A 17,452-nucleotide genomic window follows, 5' to 3' on the forward strand; every position below is an offset into this window, starting at 1 on the left:
AGACGGATATGGAGGATTTAAATTCTATGACTATGCAGCCTAAACTACTGCCTGTTTGAGATTATTTGAAATAGGCCTAAATCCCTCACATGAAACAATAAGTGCTCATGAGCTACTGTAGTAAAGAAGGAAATCCAATTAGGAATGATAGTAGGAATGGAGCTAAGAAAGAATGGAGGGAAGACAAAAATAGAGAAAGAGAGAAATTAAAAAATATGAAAAATGAGTTTTATGATGCTCTGTGTTTTCACATTTTTATAATGAGCTTTTATCTTCCTAGAGCTGTGGCAGTTGGTTTATTAAGGAACCAGGTCCATTCCATTCCTCAGGTAAATCAAGTGTTGTTGATGGAGTTAAAAAGCCCATAACCTACCTGGGATATAAATAAATGTCAACAAACTATGAGTCGACGTCTGACCCTGATGAAGTTCAAAGTATCCAGAGAAATAGTATATTCTCAAATCTGTCAGACAGGACAAGAGGCCTGCCAGTCTAAACCAGACAGTTGATGTACAAAGTATATAGGGCGTGTAAAGCCTCCTCGCATCCTTTATCATCACACAGACAGACAATAGACCAGACAAGACAGAGAAAAGCTTCATTTTACGTCCTTCAATCATGACAACAACAATTACAAGCTGTAGCCGAACTGTAGTCGAATCCTCTCCTGACAAACATCTGAATATAAACTATTACAAAACATAAATTGATGGCTATTTATAATCTCAGGGGTAGGGGTAGAGGGAGAAGGGGGGATTCATAACAAACTATTATGAAACATGACTGGTTCGTCATTTATCATTTCTGTGGGGGGTTCATAAGGGTGCTCTAAGAGCCTAACAACACAGACCCTCATCCGCTTAATGATGACACTTTACATAAGCCTTTTAATTGTCCAGCTTTACTGACATTATCATTTATTGCTCCTTCCTTTTACATAATGTAAATACAACACAATTAGCAATGTTTCTCTATCCATCGGAGGGACAAACAGAGAACGAACTGAGAGTCACCTCAACAATGTTTTGTTCCTATTCAGTGAGGTGCTAAGGGGGCACCCGTCTAGCTACTAATTGTGCTATCCTATTTCTTCCCAGGCTCCCTCACTCCTAATTGGTGTCTCCTTCTAGCTCTCGTGGAAGGATTGAACAGCTTTATTGTATTCCATTATGGAAATGTAGGCTGAGACACAATCACGACAGCTTAATATCTCCACATCACCCAACCTGATGTCATTTTCAGATGTAATGTATGCAAGGGAAAGTGCCTGCCTTACTGCTCCTTCAAAGAATGTATAAAAATGTGTACATGTAATGAATGTTAAGTCCTTTACCTGGACGTTCTCCCGGAGGTCTGTGGCTTCCCTCAGAGGCTGGGTGGATGCTCTGAAGAGCTCGTCTACCACCTTGATCCCGGTGGTCTTGGTGGAGGTGTACTCACGAGCCTTCCTGCCCTTCCTCACCGACAGGCCTCTCTTGTGGGCCTTGCCCCCTCCCCTCCTGTTGGTGATGGCCACATGTACGAACAGGGTGCAGTTGGGTAGAAACTCCCCCGTCAGCGACTGCAAGGGGACGTGCCTGTAGCCCGGCTGCAGACATTCAAAGGGGATGGTGTACTGGCCGATGAACTCGTCTCCGATGTAATCATCGTCCAGCACTACGAAGCGTAGCGCCGCCAGCTCCGGCAGGTTGATCTGGAACTCAAAGCTCTCATCAAAGACGGGGTTGTCTCCGTTTTGAGAGACCGTCTTGGTCCTCTGCTCGGCGCAGTCTGCCGGGATGCCGTGGATCTCCGCGTAGATGTAGGGTTCCACCACGTCTCCCTTTGCAGCGGAGCCCCGGGGCTTGGGCAGGTTCTGCCCGCTAATTACCTTGATGTGGAGAAGCTGGGCGGACACCCCTGGCAGGGATTCCCTGGCGTTGGCACTGAAGTATGACACCTCCTCCCTCATGATGGCAGGCCGCAACACGTAGCCACAGTTCCCGTTCTGCCTGAACCATCCCAGGTTGAGGTCCATCATCAGGCCCGGGGTCTGGTAGTTCATGGCCACAATCTGGCAACCACACTTCCAGAAGTCCTGGGGGTTCATGTTACTGGCGTCGATCCGCATCGGAGTAGGGTACACCCTGGAGAGGAAGCGCTTGTTGTAGCACACAAAGTCCTCGGGAAACTCGTTGGCGAACCTGTTGGCGTCGACCTCATTGAAAGAGCACATCTCCCAGTATTTCTGATCCCTCTTGGAGATGTCAAAGTCCCTAAACTGCACTGACTTACAGAGGGAGACCAGGTCTGACAGTTCCTTACACAGCCTCAGCCGTTTGCAGCCAAGGCCGTTGAGATGGTCCTTATCATCTGCCCCCACCCTCCTGGACATCTCCAGACCCTCCTCCTCATCAGTCACCTCCCCCTCTGACTCGGGGTAGTTTGGGGGCAGCCGCTTGCCCTTCAGCAGGATCTTACCCTTGAGTTTCTCTGGGGAGGGTAGATAGTGGTCCTCTGAGCCGGGGGCGTCCAAGTACAGCTTGTCTCCCAGGATCTTCTTCATGTGCTGAGCCATGACCCTCTGCTGGGGGATGCAGCAGTGTGTCACCAGGCAGAGGATGAGGGGGTACTCAGAGCTCTCAAATGCATACTGGTTTATAATATCCAAGACCTTGCAGAGGGCTAGCTGAGATGCCACCGAGCTCCCCACGTAGACCACAGGTTCGTTGTCAGGGCCGTCCCACACAATGACCTCCAGGCTGCGGCAGCCCATCTTCAGGGCCCGGATGTAGCTGCTGATGTCGGAGGAGCCCCAGAAGTGGTCCTCTAGGAGGGAGGCGTTGTGCGAAGAGTTGATGTAGTAGTGGGAGAGCGGCTGGCTCATGTCCTGGCACACCCGCTTGTGCTGGGGGTCGAAGATGTGACACTCGGAGGAGAGGAGGTAGTGCGTGAAGCCGTCGATGGAGAGGCTAGCCTTCTCCCGGCCCTCGGCGGACGGCTCATATTTCTGGACGATGTCCCGGCACATGTCCTCCGTCACGCCCTCCATGCCCTGCTCCACCTCCACAAACAGCATCAGATCCTTGCTGTCCAGGTACTCCTTGTTGCTGGAGAACTGCACCAGCAGGAAGAAGATCTCTGGCCTTGTGCACAGCTCACAGTAGGCCTCCACAAAGGTTTCCATGTCAATGTCCTCCCCGTACTGGTCTTTGGCCTTCTGGAGCTCCTTGAACTTCAGCTCTATCCGGGACTCCTTCATTCCCAGGTTGAGCCCCTTGATGATCTGGGTGGCCCTGAACAGGTCAATGTGGCCGTTCCTCTCCATGTCAGCCAGCTCAAACACCGATCCGATCCAGGAGGTCCTCAGGCTGGGCTGGCTAGGCTCAGCCACCTCCACCGTGTGCCTCCCGTAGGAGACCAGGTAACGGAGGCCCATCACCCAGGTGCTGACCACATCAGCCGTGCTGGCCACCAGGTCCAGAGACTCATAGTTGTCCCCGTAGATGATGGAAAAGGCGCACTCGTCTGGGAACTGGTCGGACAGGCCATTGCTGCGCAGCACAGGGGTCTTCTTCCCCAGACGAACCTCCTTGATGCTCTTGATCTCCAACTTGGCTTTCTCTGAGTCCTTCTTGGAGGGCTCCCAGCGGAGCCAGTGCATGTCCGGGTCCAGCAGGAAGTAGCGGTTGTACATACGCGAGTTGGAGCGCACCTTCTTCATCTCGCAGCCCTCCATCATGAAGGCCATGCAGGCGGCTGTGCTGTTGATCTTACGGTCGTTGGGCATGGAGCTGAAGGAGACAGTCTTCTTCTGCTTCACCTGCCTCTGCTTGGAGCCATCCTGGAGAGAGGGAACGAGAGAGAGAGAGAGAGTACGTTAGCGACACATTGCCTTTTCTCCTTCCAAACACATCCACATAAAACAGATTGATGAGACTGATATATAACTTGATTACATAAGCCAGGAGAGTCTAAATCTAGGAGACAAAGAGCAGAGCAGTCCTTTCATCGCAAGGAGATGAAACACCTACGTGGATGGATGTGTACACTGCGGACACAAAATGTAAACACAGACTGTCCCTGTGCTGCTGGCAGGTAAAGATGGATCTGATTTACCTCCCTCTGGGCTGTGCTAAACCACACTGGCTCTGACAGCAGGCATTAACAACCTATCATCAGAAGAGCAGTTATGGAGGACATTTGTGTTTTCACACAGCCACCCCCTTCCTTCCCCTGCTCACCCCCCACCAAGCCAACCCCCCGGAGGTTTGGTCATTAGTGCTGGCACAGTGCCATGGATGCCCCATGCCGTGCCTGTTCTGACAGTTGACTGCCAGCAGAAATAACAAAACCAAAACTATTAACAGATTCATAACATTGTGTGTTGTGTCAACACAAAAAGACATTGACCTTTGGGATGATAATCAGATGCATGTTTAAAATGCATATTTCCTTGTCAGATTATTCAGCTCCCAGTTTACATTGTGTAACTGCGTGGTGAAGGCAAACGTAACTCCCATGGTCTCCCCTCAAGACAAATGGTAATATAATGCATGCCGTACGAGGACTGTTTCTGTTTAGAAGTGCAGCACTCAGTTTAATGATAGGGGCATGAGGCAGTGGATACCATTTTGTTTTGGCTAATGTTTCAATAGTGTAATTCCTCAAACACTCATAAGGGCCTTCAAAACAAAGATTCAAACTACAATAAAGCTGCAAATGAGATTTTCAGGTTAAATATTTATCAATATTTGTTATTATTCTTTTTGCACACTCACAGGATTCTACACACTCACACACACTGACACTCCAACACACACACACACACTTGTAAATATCGTATTGGAATTACATACTTACTAGTGTTCTTCTTATTTCGTATTTCTTATTTCTATTTCTTGTGTGGTTTTGATGTACTTTACATTATTTTATAGCACTACATTGATATTGATTACTGCATTTTTTTAATAAGAGCTTGCAAGAAAGGCATTTCACTGTACTTGTGCACGTGACGTTAAAACTTGAAACTTATCAGGAGTGGGAATGAATGAACATTGTACATTCATTTCTTTTTTAGAGGCAGACAACAGGCACTAGCAGAGCCTGTAATGCAATATTTGCAGAGCCCAGTGCATTTCTAATTAGTCTTATCTCCCTCAGTAACTCCTGGGCAGCTCTGGATCCTTACAGATTATATTATAAGACTGACTGGGGAGTTAGAGATAATGACATGGAGATAAAGAGAGAGAGATAAAGAGAGAGAAATAGAAAGACAGAAAGGCTCCTGTCAAGAAATGGGGAAACTTTCATTGTAACTGGCAAACACAGAATTGACATCCAGACCTACCGCTATACAGTATTGTAGGTATTATCCAATATCCCTATTGGACCTGCATACTAAGAGGGAGTGAGATAACGCACACACACAGGGAATAATGACCTCTGCGACACAAACTATTCCAAATGTGTATGAATCTGTGAATAAGGGTGAACAATTTCTCCTTACTGAATTATAAAGTGGGAATCGACTTGTAAGAAGTTTTCATGAAGGCAAATCAGACATAATGAGCTATCGGCTTGTCACTTGGCATCGCTTCACTGAGCAACGAAATCTTTCGTGACACTAAATGGCGGAAAGACACTCAATCTAGCTCACTCACTCTCTATACTGTCTGTGAATCTGAGCTTTTTGTGAATCCTCTCTATTTGTTTACAGACCTGATACATCCCCCCCAGAGCATAGTTTAGCCCCCCAGCCCCAGTGAAACACCTCAAAGCCATCCATCTTACACCTGACAGGCAGTAGCAGACGATGCCTGATGCGACATCACGATTTCTCCGAAAAACAAGCGTATCTCTGTGAAATGTCAACGGAGCACTGAGTGTACTGCAAGCTTTTTATTTTCAAAGCCTTTTACATTTAATTCAGCTTGTGTCATGTTCATTTTGCTTTTTGAGACCCACGGAAACAACTTTTCATACGACCACCACATGTAACATCCTCAAAGCGGCACCACTTTGTCAACAGAGCTCAGTTCTTATTATCAGATGTATTAGGTTACAAAATCCGACTTCTTGGATATAATGTTAATGATACGTTAGAGAAAGACCCCACTGAACGATTCAGAACATGAAGAATCATATTTGTCTTGGTAAAATGCATTTTATAACATAAGGAAGTGACATTTCATCACCAAAGCGCGTTTTCACCCACTCTGGGCAGAATGGGTGGACACCCTATAAATCATTGAATTCAAACCTTTTGAAGTCAGAAGGTATTAGCCCTGGTTGAAAATAATTAAATACCTAGTCCATTATGGATTCTCAGCACAGCATGGTAAAGTGTCTCAGTAACAGATGGAGTGTTGTGGACCAGTACCCAGACCACCCAGTTCAAAAGGTAAGCACAGCAGGTGTTAAAAAAACAGCCTCCAGTCACCAGCGAAAACAGGCCTTGGCTTTACCAGGGCACCCCACCACGGGGGCAGTGTCATGGGAGCCATAAACAATCTAAGAAGGATAAATACGGGTATATGTTTTTCGCCCCCCCTTTCCAATAAATTCTTTGCATTTGCATTCAGTTGTTGTGTGAAACAGTGCCAGGAATCATCGGGGCATAGTAAAACATGAACCACCTCCAAGACGATCTGTTGGTTCAGCTGGAGGGAAGAGAAGCACTACTTCACTCTCACTCAACAGATACCAATATAATAATAATATATAATAATAATCATATACAAGTGTGTATTATACACATGTGAATTGGAAATGTGTTTCTTGCGTATCCCACTCCCCCTGAGACACCCTCGGAGAGTGGGGTCACAGCCAGGGGTCAGCCATTATTGACTGTGACCCTGGAGAAATTAGGGTTAAGTGCCTTGCTCAAGGGCACATCAACAGATTTGTCATCTAGTCAGCTCCAGGATTTGAACCAACAAGCTTTTGGTTACTGGCCCAACACTAGGCTACTTGCCACCCCCAGCCTAAGAGGTGATATAGAGGTAAAGGGGCTGTGTGAACCACTTCACAGAGGGAGTAAGATTGCGTCCCAAATGACACCCTATTCCCTATATAGTGCTCTACTTTTGATAAGGGTCCAGTGCACTATATAGGGAATAGAGTGCCATTTGGGATGAAGTTCACAACATCATGGACCACCACACCACCACCCACCCTGCATGGGCTCCCCTCCCTCCCCCACCACCCACCCTGCACACTCCCCTCCCTCCCCCTAGCGCCCACATCGATGACGCCGGGGGCAATAATTATGAGATGGCTTCCAAGTCCCTCCCCATTTGGCTTCTTCACAGGACCAGAGAACTACAGGCGACCACTCAGACGGCGGTCAGAGAGTCTATTTTAGTCCCGTACCAAAAGGAGAACGGATACTTTGTAGTTTTCTTCTGTTTTAAGAGTACACCAGACTGAGCTGCATGGCGTTCTAAGGATGTGTGTGTGCGTGAGGGAAGCTCTCTCAGACAGAAAGCAGATAGAAGGAAGAGGGGGGAGGGGGGAGGAGGCGAAGTGTTGGACATGGGAGATTGTTTCCAGGTCTGCCTCCTTTTGGGAAGTGCTGTGAGCTCTAAAGGTCAAAGGGTGTGGGTAATCTTGTGTTTCATTAGCTGACCCTCCATGAAGTTATAATTAGCCTGAGGGCTCAGCAGGACAATCTGTTGCTCTCTGATCTCCCTCAATCACATTAAAGCAGGCACACAGAAGGATCTGTGTGTATGAGTGTATACATTCCTGGGCACGGGTGTGTGTGGACTACAATATTTTAATTGTCACACAGATACTGTTTTGTTGAGTTTTCATCTTGATTGACCCGAGTGCTCCCGAGTGGCGCAGCGGTCTAAGGCACTGCATCTCAGTGCTTGAGGCGTCACTACATACCCCCTGGTTCGATTCCAGGCTGTATCACAACCGGCCGTAATTGGGAGTCCCATAGGGCAGCGCACAGTTGGCCGGTGTAGGCCGTCATTGTAAATAAGAACTTGTTCTTAACTGACTTGCCTAGTTAAATAAAATAAAAATCAGCTGCATTGATTGCCATAGATGGTTTGGAGAACTTCGGGTTTTATTGTTCAATTAAACCACAGCTCTAAAAGGACTGCAGGAGACAAGAAGGTCATGACAACAAAAAACACAACATACCAATAAACCCATCCGTCCCTCTCTCTCACTCTCTCTCTCTCTCTGTCCGTTTCCCTCTCTCTGTCTCTCTCACCCTTTCCATTCTCCACATCCCCTCTCTCTGTTTACCCCTTCCCCTTTACCCCATCGCTTCATGTTCTCACCCCTCCCTCCAGGCTGTTTCCTGGCAGAGATGTCTGTCTGCCCTGTTCTGGTGGTCAGCTCAGCTGCAGGCCAACTTCGCCCTATCTCGCCTCCCTCGCCTGTTGCTGCTGTTGCTGGGGTGACGGGGGTATTTTGGTAACCCTGTGTGTGTTGTGTGTGAAGGCGTCTGAGCGCCCCCAGCGGAGTCAGGGTGGGTGGGGATGGTGGTGGGGTAAGGGGGGTTTATGACTGGGCCTGATGGAGGGGTGACGCTGATGGGGACAGGCAGGCTGTGAGACAAGCCCCATCGTCCTGTGAAGGGCAGCGTCACACCCGCTCTCCTCACATCAACCCTGTCTGTCTGTCTGTCACATGCTCGTCTGGCTACCGCTACCCCTTAAACTGGTCCGACGTGGAGAATGCTCCTCACTTAACTCAAGACAATCAGTGTGACAAACCTTCTGAGGTCCACTGTAGCGTATACACAAGACTGGTTTGCTAGATCTGGATAAAGATATTCACTGCTTGACATAAAATGTCTACTTGATTAGCTGAAAGACGTGGGTATACCACGGGTATGACAAAACATTGATTTTTACTGTTCTAATTACGTTCGTAAGCAGTTTATAATAGCAATAAGGCACCTCAGGGATTTGTGGTATATGGCCAATATACCACAGCTCAGGGCTGTATCCAGGCACTTTGCATTGCATCGTGCAGAAGAACAGCCCTAGCCGTGGTATATTGGCCAAATACCCACACCCCCTCGTGCCTTATTGCTTAAATATCCCATTGACTGCATATTATGAACCTTATGATGGTGCCTACCTCCCACCTCCTATAGGGAAGACTTGGAAGGTTGCTGCAAGGTATATGTACTTCTTTATCCATCACTATGATCAGTATTCATTAGCTCCTCTCCAAAACTCCCATATCTTTCTCATGTGTTCCTACCCTCTGTCTATCCTTCCCTCCCCCAGCCCGTACCGTTGTAGACCCAGGCAGGAATGCATCCCTATCAGGCCTGCCCTGGCCCTGCCTGCCCCTCCCCAGGGCCAGATGGGAGTCTGTGGAGTGTCAGGACCCCCAAGGACCTCGGGGGTGCCCTGTCTGCCTGACCTCTCCCACTACAGTGTGGCTACACAGGCCTGCTCAGAGAGAGTCAGTGGAGCTGCACACTACTCTTACATACACAAACAAACAGCTCAGCCACTCAAATAACACACATCTCTACACAGGATAGATAAGGCTGCTGCCACATGCCAATGCACAGGCCTGTAGAGTGTGAAAGCCAACAGTGTGTTCTGCTGTGCTGAATCCACAGCGTTGAATAGGGCAGTGATGACTGCGTCCCCTTAGGGATGGTTATCTCTTCCTGTGGGACTTTGACATACTGCTCCATTCACCACGCCACTGCACTGGCAGGCCTGTCTGGGTGGCTTAGCACTAGAGCAAACGACTCTGCTAAAGTCCTTGTACTACATCCTCTGCAACAAGTAGAATGTCATGAAGAAGTCCATGGAACTCTAGCTGGAGCCATGAATAACCCACACCACAGGGCCGTGGTGGAAAGAAAAGCGGAACAGAGGAGAGCGGATGACGTCATCTCTCTTTCTCTATCTCTCCAAACACACAGTGACTCATGGGGGAGATGAGCAGAGGAATGAGCATGAAAGCCTACACAGACACACACACACACACACACACACACACACACACACACACACACACACACACACACTGAGACAAGCAGTCACAGCTCCGTCCCGGCTACACAGTCCTGTATACATACAGTACATACAGGCAGAGGAGCCAGACAGCCATTAGCCTGGGGGATTTGACAGGCCAGCATGGCCGGTGAGGTGAGCCCTGCAGCTTGTCCCAGCACTGTGACAGGTCATCAGGGGTTAGACTCCACTGATCTGGTATTACCACACCATTACCCAACCTCCCCTATCCCTCATCACCATCACACACTGGGTGATATCTGAATCCAGCTACAGCCTGCGCTAAGCACACATCACTCACCTTTTACAAGGGTAAAACGCAACAGAGAGCAGGAAAGATGTGGAAAGAGAGGGGCGAGGAGAGAGAGAGAGGAAGAGAGATTCACACAGCCACTGTCAACATTCTGGTATTTGTTACGCTAATCTCTCACATGACGGCAGTTTAGAGTCTCACATGGTGAGTTTGACTCTCACCCACGCAGAAGTTGTTCATGAGGAAATCTGTCTTGACAGAATCTCAGCAAGCCAGTCTGAGGAAATCACAGTCGGTGAAGCCATCTCAACCCACAACTCAGCAGCATTGTTGCAGTTTTAACAGACATAACTAGTAGCTAAATCCCACTCAGTAAGTAGTTCACTAATGCCGTGTGTGTGTGTGTGTGTGCCTGTATTAAATTAGCATATGCTACTCTGGTATGCTCTGAGTGTATTTTTCTTTCTGTCTGAAGGTATTGTGTGTGTGTGTATGTGTGTGTGTGTGTATGCAGGTGCGCTCTTCTACGGATGTGCCCTGAAAACTAAAACCAATACAGTATGTGTTAACGCTCTTTCAATTTTTTCTCCAATAATGACTGGAAACTCTTTAAACAAGCCAAACTGCACCAAACAATCAATTAATTACAGGGGCCACAGAGAGGCTGGTCAATGGTATTGAACTCCCGTATACCAACTCTAATAACAGGGGAGAGAGACTTATAGGCTGTTCGAAATACATCAGTTACAATACAATATTTTTACTGTCCGTCATGAAACCCTTCGATACATGTAGCCTGCTGACAGTGAAAGGCCGTTGGTGGAGGCTGGAGCGGTCGTTCATCATATCCCACCTATCTGAATTGACTGCATATGACTCTGGGGAGGGAGGGAGCAGTCCTCCTCTCCTGTTGTTTGCCTCTCCTCTACTCTCATCTACCTCTCTTCTCCCCTTCTCTCCATCCAGCCCCATGCATCTCCGATGGGGCCAATTATCTACTCCTGCACAATACTATTTCAGCCCTGTGACGGGTAGAGAAACTGAAAGGGGGAAGGGGAGTACGCCCTCTGAGGGTGACACTTAGGGAGGAGGTAAAATGGAGTGGGGGGGGTTGTTTCATGTCTCATCTCTCTGATGTCACAGAATGTTATTTGAACCATGATGTTTGAAATCACACCTCCTAGATGTTCTAAGAAACATGGTGGATTAGGTTAGATAACTGTTCCTATCTCCTGCACCGCAATGTCTCACATTGTCATATTGTCTCTCTCTGTTGAATCACATTCTTATTGCTTAGAGGGCACATTTTCTCTTTTAAGATATTTTCCACTGTGTGTGTGTGTGTGTGGTTTGGTTTTACTATCCTTGTGGGGACCAGAAGTCCTCCCAAGGATAGTACAACAAGAAACTTTTGAACAAGTAGGGACAAGTGAACACGCCCCCATTCTCATCGACAGGGCTGTAGTGGAGCAGGTTGAGAGCTTCAAGTTCCTTGGTGTCCACATCACCAACGAACTATCATGGCCCAAACACACCAAGACGGTCGTGAAGAGGGCACGACAACGCCTATTCCCCCTCAGGAGACTGAAAAGATTTGGCATGGGTCCTCAGATCCTCAAGAAGTTCTACAGCTGCACCATCGAGAGCATCCTGACTGGTTGCATCGCCGCCTGGTATGGCAACTGCTCGGCCTCCGACCGCAGGGCACTACAGAGGGTAGTGTGTGCGGCCCAGTACATCACTGGGGCCAAGCTTCCTGCCATCCAGGACCTCTATACCAGGCGGTGTCAGAGGAAGGCCCTAGAAATTGCCAAGAACTCCGGCCGCCCTAGTCATAGACTGTTCTCTCTGCTACCGCGCAGCAGGCGGTGCCGGAGTGCCGGGTCTAGGTCCAGCTTCTACCCCCAAGCCATAAGACTCCTGAACAGCTAATCAAATGGCTACCCGGACTGTTTGCATTGACCCCCCCACCCCCAATTTTGCGCCGCTGCTGCTCTCTGTTTATTGTCTATGCATGGTCACTTTAACTCTACCTACATGTACATATTACCTCAATTGCCTCAACTAACCTGTGCCCCCACACATTGACTCTGTACCGGTACCCCCTGTATATAGCCTCGTTACTGCTATTTTACTGCTGCTCTTTTTTTTTTTTTTTTTTTAGGGGGTAGATCAGCTGCTACTCTTTAATTATTTTTCTATTTAATTTTTTTACATTTATTTTTACTTCAGTTTATTTTAGTAAATACTTTCTTAACACTTATTTTTCTTAAAACTGCATTGTTGGTTAATGTGACGAGGTGTGAATGATGGAGTCAGGCGGAGGAGGTGATCACCGAAGTCCAGAGTTTATTCCGTTTACATAAATAAAACGCACCCAGCGTCAAAACGAAACTATCACAAGGGAAATATTCCACCTTGGCAATAACAAATGGAAGAGTAGCTCAACCGAGCTACTCGCTCTCACAATGAAACAATCACTCACAAAGACAAGGGGAACAGAGGGCACACTTATACACATACTAATTAGGGGAATGAGCACCAGGTGTGTGTGATTGACAAGACAAGACATGACAAGTGGAGTGATGAGAATGGGATCGGCAGTAGCTAGTAAGCCGGTGACGACGAACGCCGAAACCTGCCCGAACAAGGAGGGGAGGCAGCCTCGGCGGAAGTTATGACAGTTAAGGGCTTGTAAGTAAGCATTTCACTAAGGTCTACACCTGTTGTATTCGGCGTTTGTGACAAATAAAAAGTGATTTTGATTTAGCCGGTCCCCACAAGCAAAAAGGCTATTTTAGGCATAGTGGTTAGGTTTAGGGTTACAATTAGGGTTAGGGTTAGAATTAGAGTTGGGTGTTAGGTTTAGGGTTAGGAGTTCCACTGTATGACCTGTCTTGATGTGAGCATTTTCTGAAACTCACTGAATCTGCTCATCTTTGATATCTGCCATCTCAGATCCACCATGTCCCATCTCCTCTGAATATCCCTCCTTTGCTGATCACAACAACCCACCCAACAACACACACAACACACACAGAGCACTGCTCCTGTGTGTGCCAAACACTTTATTGGCGATCGGTGAACCAGTGGATCAATGGAAATATTTCCAATTCAACATGTTCAGTTCATTTAAAACATTTGAAATGTTCCTCCTCAAATTATTCCTTGTTGTTCATCATCCAATTGAATAGTAACATAAAAGCCTTCCAGTTATATTCCAGTCATGTTTGTTCATTGTCATATTTGCCTACAGTGTGATGTTTGATTAGGTTTTACATGAATGGTTGTTTGCCCAGTTCCATACTGATGACTTTTGATGAAGAAGGTGTAATTGTTGACACTGGTGCGTTGACACATGGGTCTCTCCAAAACCCTTACCGATATCTGCTGCGCTAGCTAGTCACTGAGCCGCAATAAAGACATTAGATTGATGCTGCAGAAACACTAGGCAGGGCTAGTGGTGTGTGCTGGCATCGCTGGCCTGCCCCCCAAGGGAAATGATTCATCACCGCCTGAATACCAACGAACAAAGGCAGATGTTTTTAACCAACTCACAATTAATCGCCTTTGAGAGAGAGAGTGAGAGAGAGAGAGAGAGAGAGAGAGAGCGAGAGCGAGAAAGAGAGAGAGAGGGGGGGGGGGGTAAAGGAATGTGAGTGAGTGTGAGTGAGTGAGGATAGCCTACTGTTGACAGGACTTCCATACTTCCTCCTCTGTTTCCTCTGTGTGCGTATTGTAGTCATTCTAGATTTACAGTAACGTTATTGCTACTCACTTTAAAAAAAAAAAAAACTTATGATGTGGAATGTTGTAGCCACTAGGCCATATGACGGAATGTCAAGACTGCTGTTCCCTAAAGGCCTCAAACCTAATTTAAACACAGCAGCAACTGTTTACGACTCGACTAGGCCTATAACTCCATGATCAGAAGAAACAACACACATATAGCCTGTAGCTGTGTGGTAAATGGTACGGGGAGAGCGAGGGAGAGAGAGAGAGAGGGAGAGAGAGACAAAAAGAGAACAGAGGACATACGGAGACAGATTCTATCAATGCAATCAAATACAAATGAACTGGTTCCCCCCGCTAGCCAGCCCTGAAACTTAATCCGGTGTTGGAGTGTGAGACTGTGAGCTGCATCAGTCAGCATATGAAGGTTCTCTGGCTATAAATAAATGCATTATGGGACAGAGAGAGAGGCCGGTACGTTTTCCTCAAGCTAGTTGGCTCTCTCCTCTCTCTCCGCCTCTCCTCTCCTTGGTGCCCTGAATACCTCAGCCCATCGCCGCGGCGACTGTGGTAACCTTGACTGCAGTCTGCAATGCAGCTGAAGGGGGAAGAGAGGTGCCCCTTCCTGCTTGTTTGACGCCTGAGAGTTGTACAGCTGCTGCAGTGCACCTCCACTCCACTCCCCCACTTCTTTCTCCTCTCCTTTAACTCCCCATCTGGGACCATGGGTAAGGGGAGGGGGAGGAGGAAGGCAGGAGGGGCATCCTGTACTGTCCACACACACACACACACACCCACAGTCTAGTTTCTCCACCAAGTCATCATTGATGTCCTGAATCCATGCATACATTTCCTACAATATGACACACTCAATTCAGTCCAGCAATCTATTCTAGACCTCCTCATACATACATGCATTCATAAACACACACAGGCAGAAAACATACACACACACACACAACAACTCCCATGCCCTAGTAGCCACCCGCCCACCAAGAGCTGTGTATTCTCCAATCCCAGGCAGAGTAGCAGGCAGGCAGGCAGACAAGGTAGAGGTGTTGTCAGAGGGAGGGGGGCTAATTGGCTGCTGTTCAGTAGAGCTCAGTCACCTGAGTAGGAGTTGAGCACATCGAGCCAGAAATTGTTTTGTAAAAAAGCTGCCCAGCTCTCTCTCTCTCTCTCTCTCTCTCTCTCTCTGTCTCTCTCTCTCTCTCTCTGTCTCTCTCTCTCTCTCTCTCTCTCTCTCTCTCTCTCTCTCTCTCTCTCTCTCTCTCTCTATTTGGCAAAATAAAAATATGTTTCAGAGCGAGCAGAGGGCTTTGATGAATGATGCGTTTTCTCTCTGACACATTCCACGCCCGCGAAGCGCGCGTCCGTGAAGCCCACTCAACTCTATAAATAATCCCCAGCAGCCTGCTCCTCTCCTGGGCTCCTTCTGTCTCAGTCTCCCTGAGAGGCCTGGAGATCCAGCAGCCCTCCACACTCATTGTTCCTGCCTTCTCCAGAGAGAAGAACTCACCCCAGATGCACTATCCAGGCAGGCAACATTCCTATCTCTCTTTCTCTCTCCCCCTGTCTTTCTCTCTCCCTCTCTCTCTCTCTCTCCCTCTCTCCCCCTACTACTTCCATAAACTGATCATTCATCAGAGCCATTTCCATGACCATACTTGGGGGCAGCGTTCTAGCTAAGACTGTGTTTTTAAAATAATATATTTTTAAATCATTTCTCAGTGCAGGTAAATGTTTATGGACTATGGCTGACTTGGAGTGCATTTGTAATAACATAGTATTACAGCCCCAGTCTGTGTTCAGAACAGGGAACATGGAGGGGAGCCGGTTACTGTAGTTGTCTAATTGACTGTAGTTAACCAACATCACCTGTTAACTCCTTTTATCTTCAACAATTAGAACAGCCTCTCCTTCATTGAAGTGAGATAATTCTGTCTTGATTAATTATATTAGCTTTGATATGATTTACAACTTAATTGCACAGTTCCTGTATAGGAGACAAATGTAGGCCATGGTTGAGCAGGCAGGCAGGAGGACTCAAGGTGATGGGGGGTGTTCAGTGCAGTATGCCCACTCTGCAGAACTGGGCAAAGGTGACCCACTGCAGCCTGCCCAGGAAGGGATCGACTGCAGCGGGGAGGGAGGAGGGATGTCAGGGTCAGATCTGCTGATGGATGGAGAGGAGAGGAGAGAAACCAGAGAGGAGACAGAGTGGAGCCCGCTTTCCACTCATAGGGCCAGCCAGGGGGAACACAGGGAAAGAGTGCAGGAGCGGACCCTATTTTTAGAGCTACCACAGCATGTTCTTAAAACCACCCATCTGGCATCTCTTCGTCTTCTCTTAAGGTCAGGATTCCCTCCGAGACTTCTGGACGGAGAGCTGGAGCGGGGGAGAGAGACGAAAGCAGAGTGGCGGGAAAAGCTTTAAGAGCACAAGCTGACACCTCAGCCCCTATGTCACCTGACCCACTTTCGCTGCGTGGCAACCTGATTCCCCTGGTACGTAAGGACACAAAGCAGTGGATTGTGGGACTGGTAGGAGGCTGAGACTGGGGATGAGGCTGGGGCTGGAGCTGAGGCTGGGGCTGAGGTAGAGGTCAGGTGAGGGCAGCCTTGTGGCCTGTGCGTGTCTGCAGGGTGTTAGGAGGTGTAGAAGGCTATTATCTCCTCTGGCTCAGTGCAGAGAGAGGTTCCCTGAGGCAAGGTCAGGGACATCACACTGAGTGGTGTTATTGACTACCATTACATTAATTGATTCTTGGAAAAGAGCACTGAGTGACACGGGAGAGAGACAAAGCGAGAGACGGAGACAGAGTGAAAAGTGAAAATCTGTGTTGGAAGGAGAGGCTGCCAAAGTGTGTTTGACCAAACAACAAACGTTTACTTGGCATTTGGTCTAAGTGCCTTCTAAGGTAGGTAGCCTAGCGGTTAAGAGCTTTGGGCCAGTAACCGAAAGGTCGCTGGTTAGAATCCCCAAGCCGACTAGGTGAAAACTCTGTTGATGTGCCCTTGAGCAAGGCACTCAACCCTAACTGCTCCTGTAAGTAACTCTGGATAAGAGTGTCTGCTAAATGACTAAAATGTAAGGTTTGAGCGTCAGGAGAGAGTTTTCATGGCCAATGCAGCAGATGTCCCACCGAATGTCCCTAATTACATACTATTTTTCCTGTGACATTGGCTGAGACTATTGTGTACATATGAATGTGAATGGGACAGAATTCAGCACAGCCTGAACCTGTATTGAAACTCAAGGTAAGTATGAGGGTGTAGGAGGCCTGAAGAGATTTGCATCCTCCATCCACTCACCAGTCTACGGAAGCTATATCCTTTATTTATTTATTTACACAATGTACCTCAACCAAGGCTGCATTCTCATTTTCTCCCCTTCTACGGGTCCAGGTATTGAACATGACTACACTTTTAGAAAATATGGTGCTATCTAGAACCTAAAAGGGTTCTTTGGCTGTCCCCG

General features: G+C 47.8%; 1 protein-coding gene across 1 annotated transcript in view; it reads right to left on the reverse strand.

The window, feature by feature from the left end:
• The window catches only part of LOC121550646 (inactive phospholipase C-like protein 2), a 101,428-nt gene that overhangs the window by 28,488 nt on the left and 55,488 nt on the right, over nucleotides 1–17,452 (reverse strand). The window contains exon 2 of the mRNA XM_041862985.2: nucleotides 1,334–3,823. Coding sequence (XP_041718919.1) covers nucleotides 1,334–3,823 — 2,490 coding nt within the window. The remainder of the gene's footprint in view (nucleotides 1–1,333; nucleotides 3,824–17,452) is intronic.

This window comes from Coregonus clupeaformis, chromosome 35 (genome assembly GCF_020615455.1).
Source record: "Coregonus clupeaformis isolate EN_2021a chromosome 35, ASM2061545v1, whole genome shotgun sequence".
NCBI classification, from domain to species: Eukaryota; Metazoa; Chordata; class Actinopteri; order Salmoniformes; family Salmonidae; genus Coregonus; species Coregonus clupeaformis.